The 27,387-nt window shown below is 38.2% G+C and overlaps 1 protein-coding gene across 1 annotated transcript in view; it reads right to left on the minus strand.

Moving 5' to 3' along the window:
• Window positions 1-2,371: 2,371 nt before the first annotated feature.
• LOC127191464 (mas-related G-protein coupled receptor member B1-like) overlaps window positions 2,372-27,387 on the minus strand; it is a 67,803-nt gene continuing 42,787 nt past the window's right edge. Inside the window, exon 2 of the mRNA XM_051148576.1 lies at window positions 2,372-3,787. Coding sequence (XP_051004533.1) covers window positions 2,782-3,787 — 1,006 coding nt within the window. The 3' untranslated portion in view covers window positions 2,372-2,781. The remainder of the gene's footprint in view (window positions 3,788-27,387) is intronic.

Genomic DNA, 27,387 nt, shown 5'->3' on the forward strand with positions numbered 1-27,387 from the left:
AGATTAATGTATTCCCTGGAACTAGACTTACATATGGTTGAAATCTGTCTCTCATTTATTCTGGAAAAATCGTTTGTAAACACTTATAAGAGCAGCAAGTGTTTCTAACCACTGAACAATCAATCTCTCTAACAACTGAGAAACCTCACCAACCCCTTTTAAATGTTACTTTTTGAAAAAGAAATGGGAACAGTATGCACCCCTGATGCAAAGCAAAGTGACTAGGGATGGTAATGTGAACTCACTGAGGTATAAAAGGAACTTTTAAAAATCTTAATTGGGTTTGAAGTCAATCATATTCATTTAAGCAAAATTGTTGAACTATTTTCTTTAGATCTGTGCATCTTACTGTGTCTTATTTGAACTCCAATTGAAATAATCAAATATCACAGTATGTAATATTAACATAGTATTCTATAGAAAATGTAATAGAAATATATGCAAATCACATAATAAATGCTCCGAGTTCCTGTAAATATATAAATGTGACAAAAGTCACATAGGAAGAAGTCTATTTAACATCACTCAAATTTTCTGTGAGATACTAGATTGTCAATAGATAATAGGACAAAGGAAGAGGAAAGAAGAGAAAAGATATGATTTTGGGATGCTAACCAAGGCTTTGAAAGGAAGCCATGAGAAGACAATGTACTCATCCATTGAGAGTGCCCAGATGGTTGACTTTAGACACTAAACATTTAGAGTATTGGAAGCTTTAAAGAGCATAGGACTTTTAAAGTTGGATTGTGTTTTATAGTATGATGTTACTAGGTTTTTTGAGGATTAGGGTATGATTTAACAGTGAATGCTTGTGTGTAAAATTGGCATGGGATGGAGCATCTTGTCAGCTTCAGTTGTCAGATTAACATGGCTGAAAAGAAAAGTCTTCATTTGGGAATTATCTAGATCAGATTGGATTATGGACATGATTTTGGGAGATGGTCAAGTCCACTGTAACTGGCATTTACTAGCTAGGCATGAATAGTGATCAATCCAGAGAAAGAACCACTAAGCCATGTTCACTGTAGTTACTGCTCCAGATCCTGCTTGAATTCCTGCTGCTCCCACAGAGCAGCTCCAGAAGCAGCGAAGAAGAGAAAAGAGAGGTGGATCCATGGTACGGAGAATTGAGCAGGTGATGAACCAGGTTAAGGGAAAGCAACTAGCTAGAGGAACTAGTTGTTGAGGAGAGGTTGAATAATGGAGGAAAAAAAAGAAGTAATTGGAGACTCAAGCATAGGCAGTACAAGCTTAAGGTCTTAAAGCCCAGGAGGACTTTATTTTCTGGCTTTCTATCTGTCTCTGTCTCTCCCTTGCTTTCTGTCTGACTGAATCATTGCTTGTTGTTACCAATGTTTCTATCTTTCTTCTTGCTTGCTTTCACCCATCTTTCTAACTCTCTTCTTGCTGTTCCCCATCTCCCCCTCTCTTGCTGTCTGTATCACTCTAGTTTACTCTCTCATTTCTGTTACTTGTTTGACATTCTCCTTGGGCCAACCCCAGTATTTTATTAAAATGAAGTTCAAGTGACAAGTTCATGAAAAGACTCCCTCAATGATGGACTGTGACCTGGAAATGTAAGCTAGATAAGCCCATTTTTCTCATCAATTGCCTTTTATCAAAGTGTTTTACCAAGCCACAGAAAAGGAAACTAGAACATTGTCAAATGATTTATTCAGGAAAGATGTATTACATTGCAGAAGCATTGTAAAATCAACAGATTTTAAATGAGACCAAGAATATGGTGTATCATATTCAGTTATACCAATATAATGACAAAAATGTTGATACATGATAGGAATACTGTCATTTCATAGAAACTGCTAGGTAATATGCTACAGACAATCACAATACACTCGAAGAGGAGCCAGTTGATCACACAGAACAATCCAAAGAGCAGGAAGACCAGAGCCATGAAGGTAATAGACATATACAGCCTAGTCAAAAGCTGTGAAAATAAAAATTGGTGCAAAATACAACATTGATTGAAGCAGTATAAAGTTTAGTGAAAAATTGCAGTGAAAACATTTGCCTCCTGTTAAGGTATTTGTTAACAGTAGCCCTGGACTCTGTAGAGTTAATATAAAGTTAACATCACAGGCAGTTGGGGGAATTCCTGAGTATAACATTACAGGGACATTGCAGTCAGTATTTGTTTAGCAAACCCTGTGTCACTCAAGTTCCCAAAGACTGATTGTTTATTCAATTGATTTAAGGTCAAGTGAACAACTGAATAAGGTTATGAAAACTATCCACACTAATAAAGGCAAAGCTATAGCTATATTTTTAAAATCTATTTTTATTTTGGGTTCCTTAAATCTCTTTCTCCCTTCTCCACCCCAATCCCTCACAACACCCCAACACCAGGTAGTGGGAAGAAGGACATAGTTTTCCTTAGCTACTTCCTGCTGTTAAGGGGTGTTGGAGTCCTTGGGGAAGCCCAATCTTTGTTTCAGTATATCTCTGACTTCTTGTCACACTGCATCAACAGCATCCAGGATCAGCAGGAGGAAGCACCAACAGCCTTATTTCCTGGAGCCCCCAGTCTCTCTCTGGGTCTGGCTTTTATCCTCACTGACAAAAACCATGTCCTTGCACGAGGTGGTTCTCAGTTGATGAAGATCATGTGTCCTCTCAGGAGGCAATTATGAGCTGTGCACAAATTGGAGCAGACCCCATATCCAAAATCTTGGATTAAAAACCATGTTTACATATAACCTAAAACTTCTACAACACAAAGCTGTCTCTCAAAGTCATTTCTGTCTGATCAAAGATGCTGCACTAGACTGTTTCCAGTTCTGCAGACTTTCCTGAAGAAATCCTCTCTCTACCCTTTCCATCCTCAGGGGTGTCCTGCATGGCTCTCTGCAGAATCAACTTCAGAGCCTGCTTCTGGAATCTGCAGTGCCTAATGGAGCCAACGAGGAAATAAATGATGGGGTTGGCACAGCTGTTAATACAAGATAAGAGTACTGCTATTTCATATGTATTACAAGGCAAATTTATGTCAAAATTCTGAAATTCCTCAACTAAGAGGAACCAGTGGATTCCATAGGACAAACCAAAGAGTAGGAAGACTAGCACTGTGAGAGCAATGGTCACATACAGCTTGGTAAAAGGAATCCTGTGTGAGCCACAGAAGACCCTGAGCAGCAGAGTCAGGCTGGACCCTAAGAGAACCACAAATAAAACAATTAACCAAGAAAAAATGATGGAGTCTAGTTTTCGACACCAACCTCCAAGGAAACCATTAAAGACAGCCATACACGCCTCCCCTTGCAGGAAACTCAACACCAGGGACAAGGCCCATAGCAGTACACACATGACACCTGATGTATATCTTGGTCTTCGACAGCGGTACCATATGGGAAACAAGGTAGACAGGCAGCGCTCAGTGCTAATGGCACTGATGATGCTAAGGCCTGCAAGGTAAGCAAAGTTGAACAGGACAGTGTAAAAACTGGGGATATAGATGGGGATAAACTTGTGAATGATATTCTGCAGGGAGTGCACACTCTGGAAGCAGAGGAAGAAGAAGTCAGCTCCAGCCAGGTTGAGGATGTAGACAGAGAAGGCATTCTTGCGCAGGTGGAATCCCAGAAGCAACAGCACAGTGGCATTTCCTGCCATCCCAACCAGGGCAATGATGACGGTAAGAAAATTCAGAGTAAATCTTGTGGTGTTACAAGATGAGGGTGACATGTCGTTACTTCCTTTCACTGCTGTGATGCTAGTCCTCCAGGTTGGGCCAGTTGGACCCATGCTTATGAACTCTCCACTGGTGATCCTGAAAAGAAAAATCAAGATATGAGCTCATGCTATGCTTTCTCTAACTCTTAGGACCACACTGCTGTGTGTGGATGATTTACCCCAATTCATAACCAGGAGAAACAGGATCATAGAAATTAAACAATTTATCAAACCTTGAAATTTCTCTTAAATTCAACTGTTGTTAATCTAGGCTATCTGCAAATTATCTACTGTAGCAGAGACTCCACTAGAGCAGTTTAGATTGTAGGAAAAAGGACTGACCTTTCTGTCATGAGACTAAGGTTTCTTCTCAGGTTCAGGTGAATGAAATCACTAGCATGAGCAATGACTGACCTGAGCCACTCTGAGGAAGCTATCAAATGGGAAAAACATGTAGACATTCTGAATGAAGATTATGTTACTTACTTTTCTGTTGTTGTGATAAAATGCCATGACATAGGCAACTTATGAATGAGTTTGAGTTTGTTTGCATTTATAGTTCCAAAGGGATATAGTTCAGTCAACATGGGTTAGGAGCATGGCACCAAGCAGCAGGTGCAGATGTAAGAACAGAAAGCTGATCACTCACATCCTCACATGCAAGCATGAAGGAGAGTGAACAAGAATGGGACATGGCCAGGCATGGTGGTACATGCCTGTAACCCCAGCACTCTGAGAAGCAGAGGCAGGCAGGTCTCTCTGAGTTCAAGGCCAGCCTGGTCTACAAAGTGAGTCCAGGACAGCAAAGGCTACACAGAAAAACTGTGTCTAAACAAAACAACAAACAAAACAAAACAAAAAATGGGACACGTTTACTCTCAGAGCCACCTTCTCCAGAGACATCTTTCCTCCAGCAAAGCCAGATCACCTGAACCTCCTCAATCATGCCACTGCCTGGGACCAAGGGCTCAAATATCTGATCCAATGGAAACCATTCTGATTCTAATTAGTACAAGAGTCTTGAAGAGAATGTCACCTCTTATTAAGATGAATATGAGAACAACCAGACCTATTAGTGCAGAAGCTCTAGGTTTCCATTTCAATTTTTGTAAACCAGAAAGCAGGAAGGCTTTGGAGGACTTTTCCTGCTTCCCACTACCTATGTTACAAGTGTTCAGCCCTGTATAGGGGGACAGTGAATAGTTAATGTATTTGTATTTAACTGATGAATAAATGAATCAGAAGCCTAAGGGTAGTTGAAATATTGTAAGAAAATTTGAGTAAACACTTTAAAATATACTTAGTATTAGAAAACACATGTAGAGAATGAAGGATGTGCCATTGCTCATTATTAATTTATGGGAAGAAAAACTACTTATCCCAGCAGATATAAGCTTATATCACTATGTTTCCAACGGCCATTATTAGAATGGCCATAAAAATTTCCTGGAGGATAGGATTATGTGCTGAATTGAATTGTGAATAATTCCCAGGAGTAAAATGCAAATTTGGGATGAGGATGGTTCTTCCAATGGGACTCAATAGGGGATAATATGACACAGAAATACCTACAGGGATATAGAAAGCTGTGTTCTATGACCTATGCAATATAATCCCACATATCACATCACACAGATTATTTTATGTAAAATGTGTTTTACGCTTGTAGTAATTTAAGCTAGAGAATTATCTGAGGGGAGATATTTTATTTAAATTTTCATGGATGAAGGGCTTTGCATGACAGACGGCATATGTTCCTACAGAAGTCAGTTGGAAATAAGAATCACTCCATAAAAAGGTGATAATAGAAACTGTGCTCTAGTCCCTTTTTTGTAGCTATGATAAAACACTGACCAAAAGCAACTTGTAGATGAAAGGGATTATTTGCCTTACACTTCTAGGTTAGATCCATCGTGTAGAGAAACCTGGGCAGAAACTATGGAGGAACAATTTATTCTCTGGCTTGTTCACAGCATCCTGTTTGACTAGCTTTTTTACATATAGCAGGATCATTGCCCAAGGAATGGTGTCATCTACAGTGGGATAGGCTCTTCTATATCAGTTAATATTCAAGATAATGTCCCCACAGAAATAGCCTCATGCCAATCTATATAAGTGACTCATCAGTTGAAGGTTCCCTGTCACATGACAATAGGCTGTATGAAGTTGGCAGTTAGAATTAACTAGAATATTTATTTGTGTGATCAGTTCATATTTATTTTTATGTGTCATTTGAGGCCATCACTATTATCATTCATATGAAGAGCTGAAGTAACAGAGACAGGAAAACATTGACAGTTCAAACACTAAAAAATTAGGTGAACACATGAACACAAAAGATGAAGAGATGGTAGAGACAACAAACCCACACTTCTGGATTTCTATGAGGTTGTATCAAGACAATAGGCTTTGGGGTGGGGTGGATGACATGGAAAGCCAAGAAACTAGAGCAATTAATGTCATGCAAAGACCAGTTTAACTCTACCAACATTTCACTTTAGATTAGTAAAGGAAAAAGGAAATCTTACTAACTTCTCAGACCCACCAAGGAGTCTTACTAATTCCAGGTTTCCTTTTTTATATGGCCATGTTTCTCCTCCTTCCTCAAAAAACATCCAGGCCATTTCTTGGCTTTGCTGTTCCATACTCCATCAACAATCCCCACTTCACTGATCTTGGGCATACCTCCTCAAATCATTACCTAGACTCTGTTTCTCCTGACTTGGTAGGCAATTCATATCCTCTGCTATTTTGCTTCCATGAGCCACTAGGTTAACATATCAATGTAACACTCCATAGGTCTCTTGGCTTCTCTGGTGTCTCATCTACAAGTACCCAGACTGAATGACATTGTGTCTCCAGGATCTTACATCCTTAGCTTCAGACTAGGCCTGCTCTGTCCTACCTTATAAGCTTCTCACTCCTCTGTAATAACTCTTCCTATTACTCTTAGTAGGTCCTGCCATTCATGACCCACGTAGGCCTCCTGAACACACTACCAGCTTCCCAAGCTTACCTGCCCATAACTACCAATTGACCAGAACCTACTGATAGTAGAGCAAGCAGGCTTGGAGAAGCACATCATAAGGAAACAGAGGACAAGACTAGCAAGGGTTATGATAACGCCTTGATAGTATTTATCTGTTTGCAAGACAGTAATGCTCTCTCAAAGGAGACTTGGGATAGAGCCCATAGCCCTCAGTACAAGTTCTATAAGTGAAAACCAAGTCTCACCACTTAATACTCTTCTGAACATTGTACACACATACACTGAAAATGATTTACAGAGAAAAGAAGGAAGGAAGGAAAGAAAGAAGGAACAGCTAACAAACTATTTCAGATGAGCAATCCCCAGCACAGAAAAAAGTAACACAAATTAATAACTCCATAGAAATGTACCCCAATGGGAAGGACATGGAATGTATTCTAGACAAAGAATTTAAAAAAATGATCTTAAATGTGTTTTTACAAGTTAAAAGGAGTATGACCGTGCTCCAAGAGTCACAAAAAAGTGGACAAAATGCAGAAGTCAATCCAAGATACAAAAACAGAGTTGAATAAAAGAGACAGAATTGCTAAAGAAAAGCAAAACAGAAGTGACCCTGGAAGTGAGAAAATCAATTGGCAAGTAAAGCCCTCAGCAGTGGAAAGCTTCAACAACAGAATGGATCCTGTCAAAAATCAGAGAGTTAAGACTAGAAGAAAAAGTCAAGAAGATGGATCACTCACTAAAAGTCAATATCTATCTATCTATCTATCTATCTATCTATCTATCTATCTATATGCTATAGTAGATGGTCCTATACCTATACACATATAGGCAGTACTAAGTGTATTCAGTGTTTTTCTTTTATAAATGCATGTGGAGATGGGAGGGGGAAGAAATAGTATCATAGGAGAAGAATTGGAGGGGAGGTAAGCAGTAAACGTTGTTCTTCAAATATCCCATATTCAAGTCTGAAGGCCCACAAAGCTGCCAAGGGACCCAGTAGTTTCCTGTTTATGGAGGAGCATCTGAGGTTCCTTGAAATTTCCTACTAAAGGTGAAGTTAGAAGATCCTGCTTTAGGAAAAGAAAAAACAACTTCAAGAGTAAGTTCCTGAAAAAATCTTACCTTTCCAACATTTTTCTTGATGGAGGTGGTAAGATGATCTGTTTCAAAGGGAAGAGACTCCTGAGTTACCTGTCAATATCACAGACGTCTCTGTCCTAGAAAGGTGTCCACCAAGAGTGAAGACTGTGGCTTGAAGACATCGTATCAAATGATAGAGAGGCTGAGGTTTCCTGTACATAGAACTATTGGGAAATAGATGTCACTCCTTTCAGTGATGTTCTTTGTGAGATGACTCTTAACATTTGGTATGACAAGTGCTATCTTTTGTCTTCTCCTTACACCAACCCTATGGCTTCCCTTTTGTAGTAGGGCTTATTGTATCTAAACTTCTTTCCACCAGATGACTCTAATGTTAAACACTATAAACTAGTGCTGGGAGCTTGTGCAACTAGCACACTGTCCTCTCCTAGTTATTCAAATAAGAAAAGATCCAAGGGAAGCTGGACCCATACATATCTATTATTATACTAGTATTACATAATGTCTTTTATCCCAATGGCACAGATAAATATTAAATAAAACATCTTGATTTCTATTCTTGAGATTTTAAAATCTGGTCCCAAGTGTTCATCCAACTACTTTACATGTTGTAATTATAGATGTTAATTGAAAACTTACATTTTCATTCCATTTCTATTAACAAAATGATAAAGTTATGAGCTCTGAAAGTTCAAGGTATAGTAGATAATATGGAACTTTCAGAAAGGATATTTTTAAATACGTGTACATTAAAATGGTACATGTTTTCATAGAAAATATGAAATCACAGTTCTAATATGAATGTGTAGAGCTGGGGACTTGGAGAGGAAATGCCAGTATCAAGACACTGTACCAAACACAAAGGATACTAATGAAGAGTGTAAAACTACACAGTTAGAAAAGACAAAACACACACTTGAAGCTACAGGTTCATTAACAGAATAAAACAAAAAACTTTCAAATGGAAAAGAGGAGAAAAGCTACATGTAAACAAGAATATATGCAATGCCATTCAATTGCAACAACCATAATCATACACAATTAGAAGAGCAAATTGAAGCAAAGAGAAAGGGACAAAAGAAATATTGAAATAAAATTGATTGAGAATTTTTTGAAATTATTACCAGAAACCAAACATATTACTAACAAAAAGAAAAAACTCAAAATTCTTAGACACTAAGGTGCAAACTATTTGTATAACAAGGGTTAAAGATGAAATGTCAAGAGAAATATTTTTAAAAAATCAGAATTAACCAAGGCATTGTAATAAATCTATTTACTTAAGAAAGAAAAATAGAGTGAATTAAAGAAGGAGAAGAAGTGAGGAAGGGAGAGACAGAGAGGGAGGGAGGGAGGGAGGGATGGACAGAGAGAGAGAGAGAGGGAAGAGAGAGAGAGGGGAGAGAGAGAGAGAGAGAGAGAGAGAGAGAGAGAGAGAGAGAGAGAGAGAGAGAGAGAGAGAGAGAGATAGATTTTATTTTTGGTGGGTTGTAATAAAAATCTAAAATCAACAAAACTTCAATCAATTGAGGTCAAAGTAAACAGGTAAAAATGTGCTGAAGACAGGAAATAGCAACGCAACTGAAACAGGAACCAGTATATAAAATCAGGAAGTCCAAAACATTTTCTTTGAAAAGATGAACAGAAGAAATAAGCCTTTTATCAAGCTAAGCAAAAAGAGGAAAGATAAAAATTACTCATACTAGGAAGGAAAGAAATGACACACCCTCAGAAGTTATCAGTGAACTTTGAATACAAACTTAACAGAAGAAAAAAATATTTAAAACTTACAACAGTAACTAGGAAGTCACTAGAGAAAATCATTGAAACCAAACCTTATTCTTTAAGATCAGTAGGGTCAGTAAGCCTCCACACATATGATGCTCTGTGGTAGAGCCCTTGCAAATAAGCATGTGACTGTAGTTGTGATAAGCAGAGGGAAGTGTATATCACAAAACAAGAGATACTGCCACTATTCACCAGAATGACTAACACCCCCAAACACTGCAGGCATTAAGCTCTGGAGAAGGCATGCAGTACAGGAGCACTCACACTGTACTGGTGAATGCAGAATGGTATTCTGCTTTAGAAGACAATCCCAGCATTTCTTACAGTGCTGAACATGGTCCTATCAAAGCATCTTACAAGCAAAGTGCTAATTATATGCCCAGTGAGTTGAAAACTTAACTACATTTGAAAACAGAGGTAATGGTTGTTTCCACTGTGGCTGCTCAAACTTAAAAGCAACCAAGATAGTCTTCGTAACTGAATAGATAATCTGATAAGCATACATAATGTAAATTATTATCTATAAATTTAAATAAATGGGTCATCAAGCTATGAAAATATACAGAAGGACTTTAAATGCACATTATTGAAATGAAGGGGACAGTCTAAGAAAATCTACACATTCATGACTTCAATACTAAATGAAAAATTGGAAAAACAGAAACTACATAGTTAAAGATCAGTGATTTGCCGAGGCTCTGTAGTGAGAGGAAAGAATGGATACAGTCTTAGGCATATTAGATAATTAGAAACATTCCACAAATCACTGTAATGGTATATAATGCCATCTTACATTTGTCAAAACCCAGTGAACTGTAAAACACAAAATGAAGCACAATGGTCACTGATCTTCAATTTACAATTAATTTTTAGTATTTGGTCACTAATTTTTTAAAAGTAATTTATTCACATTACATCCTGATTGTAATTTTCTCCCACTCTTGTTCCCACCCTCCCTTGCTCCCTTCTTTTTCTGCTATATACTCCTTCCCTACACTTCTGATTGGTGGAGTTCTCCTCCCTCACACTCTGACTACAGCCTATCAGGTGCCATCTGGATAGCCTGCATCACTTTCTTCTGTGTTCCCATAGGACCTCTCCCCTAAGGGGCAGAGATCATAGAGATCAAATCATAGGTACCAGAGTTCTTGGCAGAGGTAGTCCGCTGTTTCCCTACAAGATGTGGAGAATGAGCCTTACTTTGGATAATCTGAATAGGAGGTGGTGTGTCTCGGTCCCCTGCTTGCAATGTCCTTGGTTGGTGCCTCAGTTTGTGCAGGCCCCCCTGGGTCCAGATCTGCCTGTTTTGATAGTCTACCTGTGGAGCTCCTGACAGCTGCCTCCAACCCCAATCTTTCCATGCCTCAACTCTTTCATACAATTCACAGTTCTTCACTGTGAGTCTGGTGGTATGTGTAAGTATTCATCCCAATCCTCCACAATGTGAAGTCTCTCAGAGGACATCTATCTTGGGCTATTACCCACTCATAAGTGAGTATATACCATGTGTGTCTCTCTGGGTCTGTGATACCTCACTCAAGATGATCGTTTCTAGTTTCACTCAGTTGCCTACAAATTTCAAATTTTCCTTGTTTTTGATAGTTGAATAGTGTTCCATTGTGTAACTGTACCAGAGTTTCCTTATCCATTCTTCAGTTGAGGGATATCTTAGTTGTTTCCAGATTCGGGATATTATGAATAAAGCTTCTATGAACATAATTGAGCAAATGTCCTTGTTGTATGGTGGCACTTCCTTTGGGTACATGACCAGGAATAGCTGGGTCTTTAGGTAGCACTATTCCCAATTTTCTGAAAAAGCACCAGATTGCTTTCCAAAGTGGTTGTACAAGTTTTCACTCCCACCAGAAATGAAGAAGTGTTCCCCTGTTTCTACATCCTCACCAGCATTTGCTGTCAGTTGAATTTTTTATCTTAGCCATTCTGGTAGGTGTAAGATGGAATATCAGAGCCATTTTGGTTTAAATTTCTCTGATGACTAAGGATGTTGAGCATTTTAAAAAATGTTTCTCAGTCATTTGGTATTCCTCTGTTGAGCATTCTCTATTTAGCTCTTTATTCAATTTTTTAAATTGGGTTATTTGGTTTGGTGGTGTTTAATTTCTTGAGTTTTTTAAAAATATATTTTGGATATTAGCCTTTTGTCAGATGTAGGGTTGGTGAAGATCTTTTCCCAGTCTGTAGGCTGTTGTTTTGTTCGGTTGACTGTGTTCTTTGCCTTACAGAAGCTTTTTAGTTTCATGAGGTCCCATTTATTAATTTTTGACCTTAGTGCCTGGTCTGTTGGTGTTCTGTTCAGGAAGTTGTCTCTGGCACCAATGAGTTCATGACTCTTCCCTACTTTTTCTTTTAACAAATTTAGTGTGTCTGGTTTTATGGTAGCTAACAAGAAAATTGTTTCATTTAGATTTTTAAATTTTGTGGCATATAGGTTTTTGAAGTAAGATGTAATGATTCTTTGGATTTCCTCAGCATCTGTGTTTACATCTCCCTTTTCATTTCTGATTTTGTTGATTTGAATTCTCCATGTCCACCTTATAGTTCATTTGGCTAAGGGTTTGTCTATCTTATTTATTTTCTCAAAGAACCAACTCTTGGTTTTGTTGATTCTTTGAAGTGTTCTCTTTGTTTCTAATTTATTGACTTCTGCCCTGAGTTTGATGATTTCAAGCCATCTACTCTTCTTTGGTATGCCTAATTCCTTTTGTTCTAGAGCTTTCAGGTGTGCTGTTAAGGTACTAGTGTGGGACCTCTCCAGTTTCTAAATAAAGGCACTTAGTGCTATGAACTTTCCTCTCAGCACAGCCTTCATTGTGTCCCATTAGTTTGAATATGTTGTTCCTTCATTTTCATTGACTTCTAGGAAGTTTTTAATTTCTTTTTAAAAATTTTATCCCTTACCCAGATGTCATTGATTAGGGAGTTGTTGTTTCCATGATTTTGTAGCCTTTCTGTTGTTGTTGAATTACAGCTATACTCCATGGTGGTCTGATAAGATGCAAGGGATTATTTTGATCTATTTGTATCCATTGAGGTTGCTTTGTGACCAAGAATATGTTCAATTTTGGAGAATATTCTATGAGCTGCTGAGAAGAAGGTGTATTCTTTTGTGTTTGGGTGAAAATTTCCAAGATATCAGTTAGGTTCATTTGATTCATAGCATCTATTAGTTTCATAATTTCTCCATTTATTTTCTATCTTGATATTCTGTTTATTTGGTATAGTGGGATTTTGAAGTCTCCCACTATTATTGTGTGTGGTTTGATGTGTGATTTAAGCTTTAGCAATGCTTCTTTTATGAATGTGGGTGCTCCTGTATTTGGTGCACATCCTCTTGGTGTGTTTTTCTTTTGATGAGAATGAAGTATCCTTCCCATCTGTTTTGATTAGTTTTGGTTGAAAGTCTGTTTTATCAGATACTAGAATGGCTACTTCAGCTTGCTTCTTGAGTATATATGCTTGGAATACCATTTTACAGCCCTTTACTCTAAGGTAATGTCTATTTTTATTTCTGAGGTGTGTTTCTTGTATGCAGCAGAATGATGGGTTGTTTTTACATCCACTCTGTTAGCCTGTGTCTCTTTATTGGGAAGCTGAGGCCATTGATGCTGAGAGATGTTAATTACCAGTGGTTATTGGTTTCTGTTTTTTGATGGTGGTGGTGGTAGAGTGTGTGTTTTCTTTCTTTTGGTTTTGTGGATGTGGGGTTATTTATTTCCTTTGATTACCTTGGAAAAATTACCTTGTAAAAGTTAGCCTCTATGGGTTAGAGTTTTCCCTCTACTATCTTCTGTAGGGATGGATTTATGGTCACATATAGTTTAAACTTCATTTTGTCATGGAATATCTTGTTTTCTCCATCTATGGTGATTGAAAGTTTTGCTGGGTATAGTAGTCAGGGTTGGCATCCACGGTCTTTTAGTGTCTGAATGACATCTTTCTAGACCCCTCTTGCCTTCAATGTTTCTGTTGAGAAGTGTGTTGTAATTCTGATAGGTTTGCCTTTGTATGTAACTTGGCCTTTTTCCTCTTACAGTTTTTAATATTCTTTCTTTATTATGTACATTTAGTGTTTTGATTATTATGTTGCAGGAGGATTTTCTTTTCTGGTGAAACCTATTTGGAGTTCTGTAGGCTTCTTGTACATTTATGGGCATTTATGTCTTTAAGTTGAGGACACTTTTGTCTATGGTTATTTTGGAAAATATTTTCTGGGTCTTGGTGCTGGGAGTCTTTCTTTTCCTATTCCTATTATTTTCAGATTTGTCCCATTCATAGTGTCCCAGATTTTTTTGAATGTCTGAGTAAGGAGCTTTTTAGATTTAGCATTTACTTTGACTGTTGTATCCATTTCCTCTATCATGTCTTTTATCCTCAAGATTCTCTCTTCCATCTCTTGTATCCTGTTGGTGATGCTTGCATCTGTAGATCCTGTCCTCTTCCCTAGGTTTTCCATTTCCAGGAATGTATCAGATTGTGTCTTCTTTATTGCTTCTATCTCCATTTTCAGGTCCTGAATCTTTTTTATTCATTTCCTTTTCCTGTTTGATTGTAGCTTTCTGTCTTTTGCTAATTTCTTTTTTTAAATTTTTTTATTAATTTATTCTTGTTACATTTCAATGTTTATCCCATCCCTTGTATCCTCCCATTCTTCCCTCCCCCCATTTTCTCATTATTCCCCTCCCCTGTGACTGTTCCTGAGGGGGATTACCTCCCCCTGTATAGGCTTATAGGGTATCAAGTCTCTTCTTGGCAACCTGCTGTCCTTCCTCTGAGTGCCACCAGGTCTCCCCCTCCAGGGCACATGGTCAAATATGAGGCACCAGAGTATGTGAGAAAGTCATATTCCACTCTCCACTCAACTGTGGTTTTGTTTTGCTAATTTCTTTAAGAGATTTGTTCAATTTTTTTCATCCCTTTCTTTGTGTATTCCTGTTCTAAGAATTGAGGGATTTATCTTCCTCCTTTAAGGTCTCTATTATTTTCATAAGCGCAGATTTGAAATCTTTCTCCCATACTTTGGATGTGATAGTATCTACATGGCTTGCTCTGGTGGTGGGAATGCTGGTTTCTGGTGTTATCAAGTGATCCTGGGAGTTGTTGCTTGTGTCCTTACTCTGACCTCTTCCCATTGTGATGTTAGCTGTTTTGGTCGTCTCTGATGACCCTAGAGTTTGGGTGTAGATATTGACAATGGGACTTAGGGCCTGCACTTTACTCACTTCTGATAAGATCCCTGTCTCTGATGGCTTTCTGTTTATGACCCAGGGAGACCAGACACCTCTGTTGAGGCCACTTCTCTCTTGGCTCCCTGACTGTAAGCCAGGTGTGCTGGGGAGTGGGCAGAAAGATATCCAAGCAGAGAGTTGTTCGGTGGGCCTGCTTGCCTCCAGGAGTTGGAGGGCAATGTGTGACCTTAGTGCTTTAGGAGCCCACAATTCTCTTTGGGCTTCAGTAGTCAAAGTTTTGCTCCTTCATAGTAATCCATGGTCAGATCCTGGAGCATGAGCATGCCTGCAGGGACCAGAGAGCTTTCTATGAATTGGCTTGGTGACCTGAAAACAGGTCCATTTGTTTTCTAGGCTGTGGGGACTTCTGTGGTCCAGAAAGCCCCAAATGCTTGAGTTCCTGCATTCTATAGCTGTTTCTGGGTCATGAATGCCAGAAACTGTGCTTCTGCTAGGGGAGCCACGGCCAGTCTCTGGAGTGTGCTGGTGCCTGCAGGGACTGGGGAGCTTTCTGTGGGTTAGCCAGGTAGCCTCAGGCCAGACCCACCAATATTCTGCACAATTTGCATCCTCTCACCTGGGGTACAACAGCTCAGGTGTTTTTTAGTTCTCAATTCAGTCCATAGGTGGCTGTACAACCACTGCTGTTCTGCCTGTCAAACAAGGTGTGTATTCAGCTCTGCCATCTTGTATCCTCCCTGGTCACTAATTTTAATGAGCACATTAGGACATATGCATATCAATAACAGGAGAAATTATGCATAAGTGCTACAGATGAGGAAAAGAATGTACATACCTATGAGTTGTTTGCCAAGCAGCCTTTAGAGACTCTCATAACAATAGAGGTTATTGCACTGCTATCCTTCACCTGCCAGAGCTAGATGGTGAGATCTTATAGCTAAAGATACTAAATATTATAGGTACATGACTCAGGCAATTCTATCTGAAACTGATCTGGAAGTTTCCTTTGTATTGATTAGTGTTCACAGTTCTGAGAGATAAAATCAGGTCATGGGTGAAAGACATCATCACTGTCTTTTCTATCTATATACCACATATAGAACAATTCCAATGTGCCATGAAAGATGTGCACTAGTGTCATAACTGTTGTGGGCTAACCAACCACCCTCTGATTGTATTTCAGGCTTACTCTACAGAAGTGTACACATACTTGATACTGCATACTTGGTCATAAACTTATGTTTAGAGAAGTCATAGGTTTGTTGGGGGTATACTGTGGATGTTTGCTAAATAGACATGTAGCCAAACTACCTCTGAAACACATATGTTAGTATCCATAGACTAGTGCTTCTCTCAGCCTGGGTCTGAGAATTTTCTTTTTGCTGACAGCTTTTTGGCAACAATTAAGCAGAGACTCACCTATGTTCAAAGTGTTGAGAATAAATGACTGTCAAAGGTTTAACCCTAAATACAACAATTATATCAACACACCCAAGGCCAAGGAGCATTACAGATGGGTTGGGAAGGGTGTAAAAGACTGGAGTTGGAGAAGGGCAGGCATTAGGATGTACTGGCCTCAAAATGACATGTTGGTTGCAATCACTGACAGAAGTCACTAGGGAAATGTGAAGCAAAACACATTAATTAAAGTGTTTAAAATGGAAAAGACTCTGTTGGGGGGTGGCCTGATGTATTTTGATGCTAATTAATAAAAAGCCATCCTACCTGGGCAGCGCAGAGTAGATAGAGGTGTTGCCAAGGTAGATAGAGATAGATAGATAGATAGATAGATAGATAGATAGATAGATAAATATTGGTAAGAAGAAGAAAGACCACCATGAGGAGGAAGGAGAAGAGAGACCAGAGGGTCCCAAGAAGGGAGGAGAAGGCCACCATGGGTTAGAAGGAAGAGAAACACGTGGCTGGCCTAGATGGAGATTTGGCCCAGATGAAGAACATTAACAAGTATTTGGGCTTATAGATTGGAGGTAGCTTGATGGACGTTATTAGAAGCAGATGGCATAGGATTGGGGCAGGTTCCTCATACCTGCACCACTATGGGAAGTAGTTTAGAGGATTAATGTCTGCCATGCCTCAGTGTACCTAAGGTATTTTAAGATATAACAAGTGTCACTGTCTTAACTGATTGCTAGCTGGGCGTACTGATCATACTGATAATACAGATATAATTAAAAACAACAAGACTCAGCATATCACAAGTGTCCAGAGCATGTGCAGCAACTGGAGCTCTCATGCTTCGTTGGGAATAAGTACAACCATATTAGAAAACAGTCAATCAGTTCTTTATATAACAGGGGGTACATCATTGTGTGATACAATATATCTAAGAAGAGAAAGCATGCATCAGAAAATTTCTTCAATGAAAACATTTAAAATAGCCAATAAATCAATATGAAATGGTTACCTATGGTAAAACTATAGAGCTTTATAACACTGATAGAAGGAATGAATGAAACAGATGCATTCAAAACAGGAGACTGAGCAAAGGATGCTAGGATTCAAAACTTCACACATTGTTTCTAAATGTATAAGAAGATCCAGACAAAGTTGATGGCTGGTAAAGAAAGCAGAAGCAGTATTTTTCTCTAGGAGCATAAGTAGTAAGTAGAGGGGGCATAGAGTAACTTGCAAAACTATTAACATATGTCTTGATTATTTTGAATCATATAAATATGCCTTTCACTCCCCACACAGAAAAATTGTACCTTAGTCATCTTTTAAACATCATGCTCTCTTACTTATTCTATGATTAAAATAAATTGCAGAAAATTAAGAAGAGATGCAACATTTAAATGAACACATTAATTTACATTGTAAATCCCATTGGAAACCCACCATGAGGGCTTAGAGCACCCACCAAACAGTTTCAAGAGGCAAGTAGAGAGGAAATGAAAGGGTTTGACCTGAGTGTCTACTGGAGGACTTGAGAAATGCAAACCACAAGAAACATCCTACCACAAACCTTACATGTTGTTGTCTTATTTGGGTATCAGACCTAACCACATGTTTGCAAAACCTAATGTTGAAATAAACTTGTATAAAGATAAGAGCAAGTCTGATGAATTGCACAGCATGTGCATTTTGGCTTAGCATGTTGAAACTCTGGCATACAATGCAAGATGTGGCCAAGGATACATAATGGCATGACCATTACATGGTAGTTAACTGACTTTGACTGGTTTGATACCTAAGTCATAGGAGGTAATTTTGTGCCTGGTATCAATTCTATAAAAAAGTCCATATCTGGTCATATCATAGACCCTAGAGTAGAACCTGCTACTGTTATTTTGATAAGTAGTCATGCTGTCAAATTGTCCTCTAATTATTTTACATTTATGTCCATAGACATGATCTTATCTGAATCTTGTCCAGAGAATCTTTTTTTTTTCCAATGGAAACAGTCAATGGTCAGATGCATAACTAGATAGTTAAGAGAATAAGAGACAGTGCTCAGCCTTACACTTGATATCTATCCAACATGCTACACTAAGGCACAGAGCATATGGGGGAAGAGGATATGGAAAGAATGTAAGGGATAGAGTGTGGGTGGAGTGATGTGGAATACTGCCTTCTGGACATTACATGGTTATTACACTCATAAATTCACAGCCTCTGGGCTTATCTACATAAGGTCAAGCCAGCCCCAATTCTAATACTGGTGAAGTACTTGACCGCCAGTCCTGGCACTTTACTAAGGAGCTATTAGTATTGACGGGTGATGGAAGAGAGAGAATTATTATCGTTATGGGATATGGCCACTGGTAGGGTGCCTGTGCTCTGGTAGCTGGCCCTATACCCATGCAAATATATGGGAAGGCTAGAATTTGATATCATGTATCTTTGTTTATGATTGTCCACCTTATATATGGAGATAAAGTCTTTCAAATGGATACCAAATGGATGCACTTAGCTACTCTAGCTAACCATTGTGTCTGGAGGGGACCCAGTCTTCAACTTCTAAGTGCTGGGATCAGATCCAGGCCACTATGCATACCATACATTTCATTTGAGTGATTAAAAACTAATAAAATGTATTTCTTGATGAGTATTTTTAAAGCACCATTGCATCACCGCAATGAAGCCCTCTTTATTACAGTGAATAATATCAACAGGGTTCAGTAGGATTGTTTTTGCATGTGTTTTCTTTAAAGATACTCCTTTGTAGAATTCATAGAATTCATATTAGTGCTACCTTAAATGTCAGGTAGAAGTCAGCAATGAGACCATGTGGTACTGAGTGTTTCTTTGAGATTTTCTTTTTGTTTTGTCTTGTGTTTTTTTTCTTTCTAAAAATATTTTCTTGTGGATATTTCATTATTTGCTAATATATCTCCTCGTTTTGCCTCCTGCTCCTGTGATAACCACTATGACACAGAGAAACTAGGGGAAGAAGGGTTTTCTTAAGCTTATACTTCTGCTTCACAGTTCATAATAGAGGGAAATCGGGTAGGGAACGCAAGGTAGGAAGGCAGGTTCTGGAGGTTCTCGAGGTTCCTGAACGCAGGAACTGTAGCACAGACCATGGGAGGAATGTTGCTTATTGTTTTTCTCTCCATGGATTGTTCACCTTGCATTCTTATATACCCCGGGGCCACCTTCCCAGAGGTCACCCCACACACAGTGGGCTGGGCATTCCCATATCAACAATTAATCAATTAAATATCCCCATATATTTGCATTCAGGCAATTATATGGAGATATGTTCTCAACTGAGGTTCTCTCCTCCCAAATGACTCTAGCTTGTGTCAAGTTGACAAAAACAAACAAACAAACAAACAAACAAACAAACAAAAAACCTACCCAAAACAGAAAGACTTGTTACTGATTGTAATGGTTTGAGTAAGAATGGCCCCTGTTGGGTCTTACATTTGAGTGTTTAGTTATTAGGGAGTGGCACTGCTTGATGAAGTGCCCTTGACCTTGTTGGAATAAGGGTATCTTTGAAGTTTCTAAAGGCCAAAACCTGGCCAGTATCTCTTTCTTCCTGCTTCCTGTTTCTGGACATAACACTGTTAGCTACTTTTCCAGCACCCTGTCTTCCTACTGCGATGGTAATGTGCTAAGCCTATGAAGCTGTAAACCAGCCCAATTAATTGCTTTCCCTTATAGGAGTTGCCTTACAAGATTTCCCTTGGTCACTGTAATATTCACAGTAAAAGAACAGTGACTAAATTAGTGTTATAATGAGCCTAATAAACCTTGGAAATTTTATTATATAGATTGAGCTTTGTATCCTCCTGTTATAATTTGGGTTCTGGAGATTTTATTTTTGCACTTTATTGGAGGTCTTCTCAGTGTAAGGTTTAACCTTCTCAACACTAAGTTCCAGGAAAATTTCTCTGCTCTCTTCCCTGTATTGTCTTAGTAGAGGGGTTTACTCCAAGATACAGAGTGAAGTACTATTAGTGAAGGCAGCTCCATGGATACCTAAGATTACACTCTGACTGGTTGCACTGAGTATTTACAGCTCTATGGATCCTCAAAGTTTTGGAAAGTTCCAAAGCCCATACTAGCCTTCCTTGTTTTGTGGGTCAAAATGTGATTCTATGACAGTTGCACAAAATTCTCTTATTAGTCAAAGGCAGTTCTAAAGTTCCATCTATGAACATTGGCTTTGTCACAGATGGGCTACATAAGGTTGGAGGATAAGTGAAAGAGAAAGTTCTTGGGCAGTAAGACTAAGTTAGTGTGTATGTGCATCTCAAGGCCATAGGATTATGTACTGTCTCAGAAAGGGAGCAAGTGGCTACACTAAAACTGGCAAAGCTGTAGTGGACTGACATCTTTTCAATGTGTGCACAGTTCTCAATTTGATGTGGGACATGCCTAGCAACTCTGTTGCTGTTTTTCTTTCTAGCTTATACTGGTTCCAAAGCCTATTTTGCAGAGTTTTACACTGAATTATAAGCAAAGTCCTCCATTCCTTCTCCATAGGAGGTGATGTCTCTCAGCATTCCAAGCTAGAGGATGGGTAATGGAGGAAGACATTTTTCCATTTAGCTAATGCCATTAAAGTACCCACCTCTGTCATCAATATTGGCTTGGATGTAGGATCTGGGGGCTCTGTCTAGCAGTAAGTTCACATGGTAAGTCTGGTATTGATATTCTAATAGTACATCTGGACTTTATTCTCTTTTTATTCCCACACAGGAGGTGTCTCTATCCACACGATACAACTTGGAGTTTGGGAAAGATAATAGAGGTAACCCTTTACTGTTTTATCCTTAAAAGTGTCCTAATTTTAGTCATACTAAAATCAGGTACTCTGGTCCTATACCTTGTTTTCTAAGCTGAAGCTTGGTATATGACTATAGTTTTTAATGTGAATAGCCATTTAACTTTATGTGTCTATGAGGAGATAAGAATCATCTAGGGATCGTATTAAGCCAACAATACTGCTCAAACCTGGCGTATATTAACTGCAAATGCACATTGCAAACTTAGGGTACAGAATAAATGATATTAAAATTTTCTGGTTTTTTATGTTATACGCATGAGTACTAGAATGCATAGGCATGGTGCACATGTCAAAGTTAGAGCGCAATTATTTATTATTATTATTATTATAATTTATTCTCATTACATCCAGATTGTTATTTGCATACTCTTACCTTTCCATTCCCACCCTCCCTCCCCCTTCTGCCCTATTCTTCTCACCTAGGCCTCTGATAGTGAAGGCTCTCATCCCCTTCCTCTGTGTGCCCACAAGGCTATCTTGTCTAGGGGCAGTGACTAAATTGTGGGTAACAAAGTGCATGTCAGAGGTTCAGCAGAAGTCCCTCCTCTCACCTTTTCCATGTGGAGAATCAGCTATCCATCAGCTACATATGAATAGAGGGTCTTGGTTCTCTGCATGCATTGTCCTTGGTTGGTATATCAGTTTGTGCAGCCCCCCACATCCCTATGTCCAGATCTGTGGGTCTTGATGGTCTCCCAGTGGAGCACCTGCTCCCTCCTGGACCTTCCATCCCATCACTCTTCCCTAACACTCTTAGCACTCTGCCCAGAGTCCAGCTGTGAGTCCCGGCATCAAATTCCAATTCCCTGCTGGGTGGAGTCTCTCAAAGAAGATCTATTTAGGGCTAATATCCACTTATAAGTGAGTTTATACCATACCTGTCTTTCTGGGTCTGTGTTACCTCACTCAAGATGATCCTTTCTGGTTCCATCCATTTGCTTGCAAATTTCAAGATTTCCTTGTTTTTAATAGCTGAATAGTATTACATTGTGTAAATGTACCACAGTATCTTCATATATTCTTTAGTTGAGGGACATCTAGATCATTTCCAGATTCTGACTATTATGAATAAGGCTACTATGAACATAGTTAAGCAAATATTCTTGTTGTATGGAGGACCAACTTTTGAGTATATGACCAGAAGTGGTATAGCTGGATTTTGAGGTAGTACTATTCCCAATTTTCTGAGAAAACACCAGAATGATTTCTAAAGTGTATAAGTCTGCACTCCTACCAGAAATGAAGGAGTGTTCTCCTTTCTCCCATCATCGCCAGCATGTGCTGTCACTTGAGTTTTTATTTTAGCTATTCTGATAAGTGAAAGATGGAATCTCAGAGCCATTTTGATAGCATTTCCCTAATGACATGGCCCTTTTTTTAGAGGTTCCCTGCCATTCCATATTCTTCTTTTGAGAATTCTGTTTAGCTCTGTCCCCATTTTTTAATTGTATTATTTGGTTTGTTGGCATTTAATTTCTTGAGTTCTTTATATATTTTGGATATTAGCCCTTTGTTTTATGTAGGGTTGGTGAAGATCCTTTCTCAATATATAGGCTGTTGCTTTGTTCTGTTGACAGTGTCTTTTGCATTATAGAAGCTTTTCAGCTTTATGGGGTTCCATTTATTAATTGTTGATCTTCAAGCCTGAGCTATTGGTGTACTGTTCAGGAAGTTGTCTACTGTGCCAATGAGTTCAAGGGTCTTCCCCATGTTTTCTTAAGAGATTTAGTGTTTCTGGTTTTATGTTGAGATATTTAATCCACTTGGACTTTAGTTTTGTCCAGGGTGATAAATATAGGTCTATTTGTATTTTCTACATGTAGATGTCCAGTTAAACAAGCACCTTTTGCTGAAGATGCTATCTTTTTTCCATTGTATGGATTTGGCTTCTTTGTAAAAAATGAAGTATCCATAGGTATGTGGATTTATGTCTAGTTCTTAAATTTGATTTCATTGATCAACCAGCCTATTTCTATGCGAGTTCCATGCCATTTTTATTACTGTTGCTCCAGAGTACAGCTTGAGATCAGGGACAGGTATTCCTTTGCATGGTCTTTTATTATACAGGATTGTTTTAGTTATTTTTTTCCATATGAAGTTGAAAATTGACTTTTCTAGGTCTGTAAAAAATTGCATAGGTATTTTGATAGGGATTGCATTGAATCTGTAGATTGCTTTTAGTAAAATGGCCATTTTTTATTATGTTGATTCTCCCAATCTATGAGCATGGGAGATCTTTCCGTCTTCTGGTATCTTCTTCAATTTCTCTCTTCAGACTCTTGAAATCATTTCACATAGGTCTTTCACTTGCTTGGTTAGAGTTATGCCAAGATACTTTGTATTATTTGTGGCTACTGTGAAGGGTATAATTTCCTTAATTTCTTCCTCAGGCCATTTGTCATTCATATAGAGCAGGGTTACTGATTTTTTGAATTGATTTTGTATCCTGCCACATTGCTGAAGGTGTTTATCAGCTCTAGGAGTTCTGTAGTAGAAGTTTTGGGGTCACCTATGTATACTATCATATCATCTATGAATAGTGATACTTTGACTTCTTCCTTTCTAATTTGCATTAACTTGATCTACTTTAGTTGTCTTATTGCTCTGGCTAAGACTTCAAGGACTATATTGAAGAGATACTGAGAGTGAGAGAGTAGACAGCCATGTCTTGTCCCTGATTTCAGAGGAATTTCTTTAAGTTTCTCTCCATTTTAGTTTGATGTTGGCTATAGGCTTGCTATATATTGCCTTTTCTATGTTTTGGCATGTGCTTTGCTTCTCTGATCTCTCTAAGACTTTTAATATGAAAAGGTGTTGGATTTTGTCAAATGTTTTTTTCAGAATTTAAGGAGATGGCTATGTTTTTCTTTCAGTTTGCTTATATAGTTTATTGCATTGATGGATTTCTGTACATTGAAGCACTACTGCGTGCCTGGGATGAAGCATACTTGGTCACACCGGATGGGATTTTTGATGTGTTGTTGGATCTGGTTTTGGAGTATTGTATTGTCTTTTTGCATCAATGTTCATAAGAAAAATTGGTCAGAAATTCTCTTTCTTTGTTGATTCTTTGTGTAGCATAGGTGATTGTGGTTTCATAGAACAAGTTTGGTAGTAATCCTTCTGTTTCTATTTCATGGAATAGTTTGAGGAGTGTTGGTATTAGTTCTTTGAAGGGCTGGTAGAATTCTGTGCTCAATCATATGGCCCTGGACTCTTTGGTTGGGAGATGTTTTATGAATGCTTCTATTTCCTTAGAGGACATAGGATTATTTAATTTGCTTACCTGATCTTGATTCAACTTTGGTAAGTATAATTAATCAAGAGAATTGCCTATGTCATTTAGATTTTCAAATTTTGTGACATATAGACTTTTGAAGCAAGAACAAATGATTCTTTGGATCTCATTGGTATCTATGTTTTTTCTCCCTTTTCTTTTTTAAAAATTTTTAAATTAATTTATTGTTGTTACATCTCAATGGTCATCCCATCCCTTGTATCCTCCTATTCTTCCCTCTCTCCCATTTTTCCCATATTCCCCTCCCCTATGCCTGTTCCTGAGGGGGATTACCTCCCCCTGTATATGCTCATAAGGTATAAAGTCTCTTCTTGGTAACCTGCTATCCTTCCTCTGAGTGCCACCAGGTCTCCCCCTCCAGGGGACATGGTCAAATATGAGGCACCAGAGTACGTGTGAAAGTCATACCCACTCAAAGTCATACTCCACTCAACTGTGGAGAATGTTCTGTCCATTGGCTAGATCTGGGTAGGGGTTTAAAGTTTACCACCTGTATTGTCCTTGGCTGGTGCCTTAGTTTGAGTGGGACCCCTGGCTCCCTTTTCATTTATGATTTTGTTTATTTGAATACTCTGCCTTTGCCTTTTAGTTAGTTTGTCTATGGTTTTGTCTATCTTGCTGACTTTCTCAAAGAAGCACCTTTTGTTTTGCTGATTCTTTGAATTGATCTTTTTGTTTCTGATTTATTGATTTCATCCCTGAGTTTGATTATTTACAGCCTTCTAATCCTCTTGGGCATGTCTGCTTCTTTTTTCTATGGTTTTCAGGTGTTCCACTATGTTGCTTGTATGAGATGTTTCCAATTTCTTTATGAAGACATTTAATGTTATTAATTTTCCTCTTAGCACTGCCAAAGGTTTGGATATGTTGTGCCTCTATTTTCATTGAATCCTAGCAAGTCCCTAATTTCTTTGTTTATTTGATCCCTGATTCAGCTGTCACTGTGTAGAACATTGTTCAGTTTCATGTGTGTGTAGGCTTTTTAGATATTTCTAATGCTGTTGAAGTTCAGCTTTAGTCCATGATGATCTGATAAGATGCAGGGGATTATTTGAAATTTCTTGTATTTGTTGAGGCTTTCATTGTCACTTACTATCTGGCCAATTTTGGAGAAGGTTCTGTGAGGTGCTGAGAAGAAGGTATATTCTTTTGTGTTTGGGTGAAAAGTTCTGTGGATATCTTTTAGGTCCATTTGATTCATGACCTCTGTTAGTTTCATTATTTCTCTCTATATAATTCCTGCTTCAATGATCTGTCCATTGGTGAGAGTGGAGTGTTGAAGTCTCCCACTATTAATGTGTTGGTATTGATGTATGATTTAACTTTAAAAGTTTCTTCAATGAATGTGTGTGCCCTTCTATTTGGGGCATAGATGTTCAGGATTGCGATGTCATGTTGGTGCATTTTTCCTTTGATGAGAATGAAGTTTCCTTGCCTATCTTTCTTCATTAATTTTAGTTGAATGTCTATTTTATTAGATATTAGGATGGCTACTCCACATTGTTTCCTGGGTCTGTTTGCTTGGAAAATCTTTTCCAGCCCTTTACTCTCAGGTAATATCTATCATTGTTTCTGAGGTGCATTTCTTGAATTTAGAATTATATTGGATCTTGTTTCCACAGCCACTGTGTTAGTCTGTGTCTTTTTATTGGGGAGTTGAGGCTATTGATGTTGAGTGATATTAGTGACCAATGATTGTTAGTTCCTTTTATTGTGGAGTTTGTAGTGAGAGTGTGTGGCTGTGCCTGTTTTCTTTTAGTTTTGATATTGTAAGGTCATTTATATACTGTGTTTTCTTGGGTGTAGTAGACTGCATTGGGTTGGAGTTTTCCTTCTAGTATCTTCTGTAGGGCTGAGTTGGTCATAGATATTGTTTGAATTTGGTTTTGTCCTGTAATATCTTGTTTTCTCCATCTATGGTGGTTGAAAGTTTTGCTGGATAATACTAGTCTGTGTTGGCATATGTGGTCTTTTAGTGTCTGAATGACATCCATCCAGATTTTTTCTGGTTTTCATTGTTTCTGTTGAGAAATCAGATATGATTTCGATGGGTCTGCCTTTATATGTTACTTTGCCTTTTCCCCTGCTATTTTTAATATCTTTTCTTTGTTCTGTAGATTTAATGTTTTGATTACTATATGTCAGGAGAAATTTCTTTTCTGGTCTAGACTATTTGGTGTTCTGTAGGCATCATGTATGTTCAATGGCATCTTTTTCTTTAGGTTGGGGAGATTTCATCTATGATTTTCTTGAAAATATTTTCTAGTCCTTGGATCTTGTAATCTTTTTCATCTATTCCTATGATTCTGAGATTATGCCTTTTCATGATGTTCTTGATTTCTTGGATATTTTCTTTCATGAATTTTTCTGTTTTAGTATTTTCTTTGAGAGATGTATCAATATTTTCAATTGTATCTTCAGCTCCTGAGATTCTCTCCTCCATTTCTTGAATTCTGTTGTTGATACCTACCTCTATGATTCCTGATCTCTTCTCTAGGTTTTCCATTTCCAGGATTTTCTCAGTTTGTGTTTTCTTAATTGATTCTAATTCAGTTTTCTTGTCTAGAACAGCTTTAATCATTTCATTTGTCTTTTTATTGTGGTTTTCTATTTACTAGAGGACAATTTTTGGAATCATTTCTCCCTCATCATTATATGGCATTCAGGGATTGAACTCAGTTGGCCAGACTTGCATTCAAGTGTGTCTACTCACTGAACCAACTTCGCCAGCCTACTAACAATTATTTAAAAGAAATTTAATGTACATGACAAGATAGAACACATATGGTAATATAAAATCCTCAATTAAATTAGATAAGAACAGAAAAAAATTAGAATAAAAACCACAAAGTGTCGAATAGTGATGAAAGTGAAGCTCAGTAAGAGAACACTGTACTACCATATGATGACCTAAGCGCCATACTCAGAACTTAAAAATTAAGTGAATTATTGTATCTAACAGAAAAATAGCTGCATATTTGTTAGATGTTAGTTCACCTCTATTAACATCTACTTAAATATGCATAGTCTATTTTGAGGATTGAAACACAGC

Source organism: Acomys russatus, chromosome 7 (assembly GCF_903995435.1).
Source record: "Acomys russatus chromosome 7, mAcoRus1.1, whole genome shotgun sequence".
Taxonomy (NCBI): Eukaryota; Metazoa; Chordata; class Mammalia; order Rodentia; family Muridae; genus Acomys; species Acomys russatus.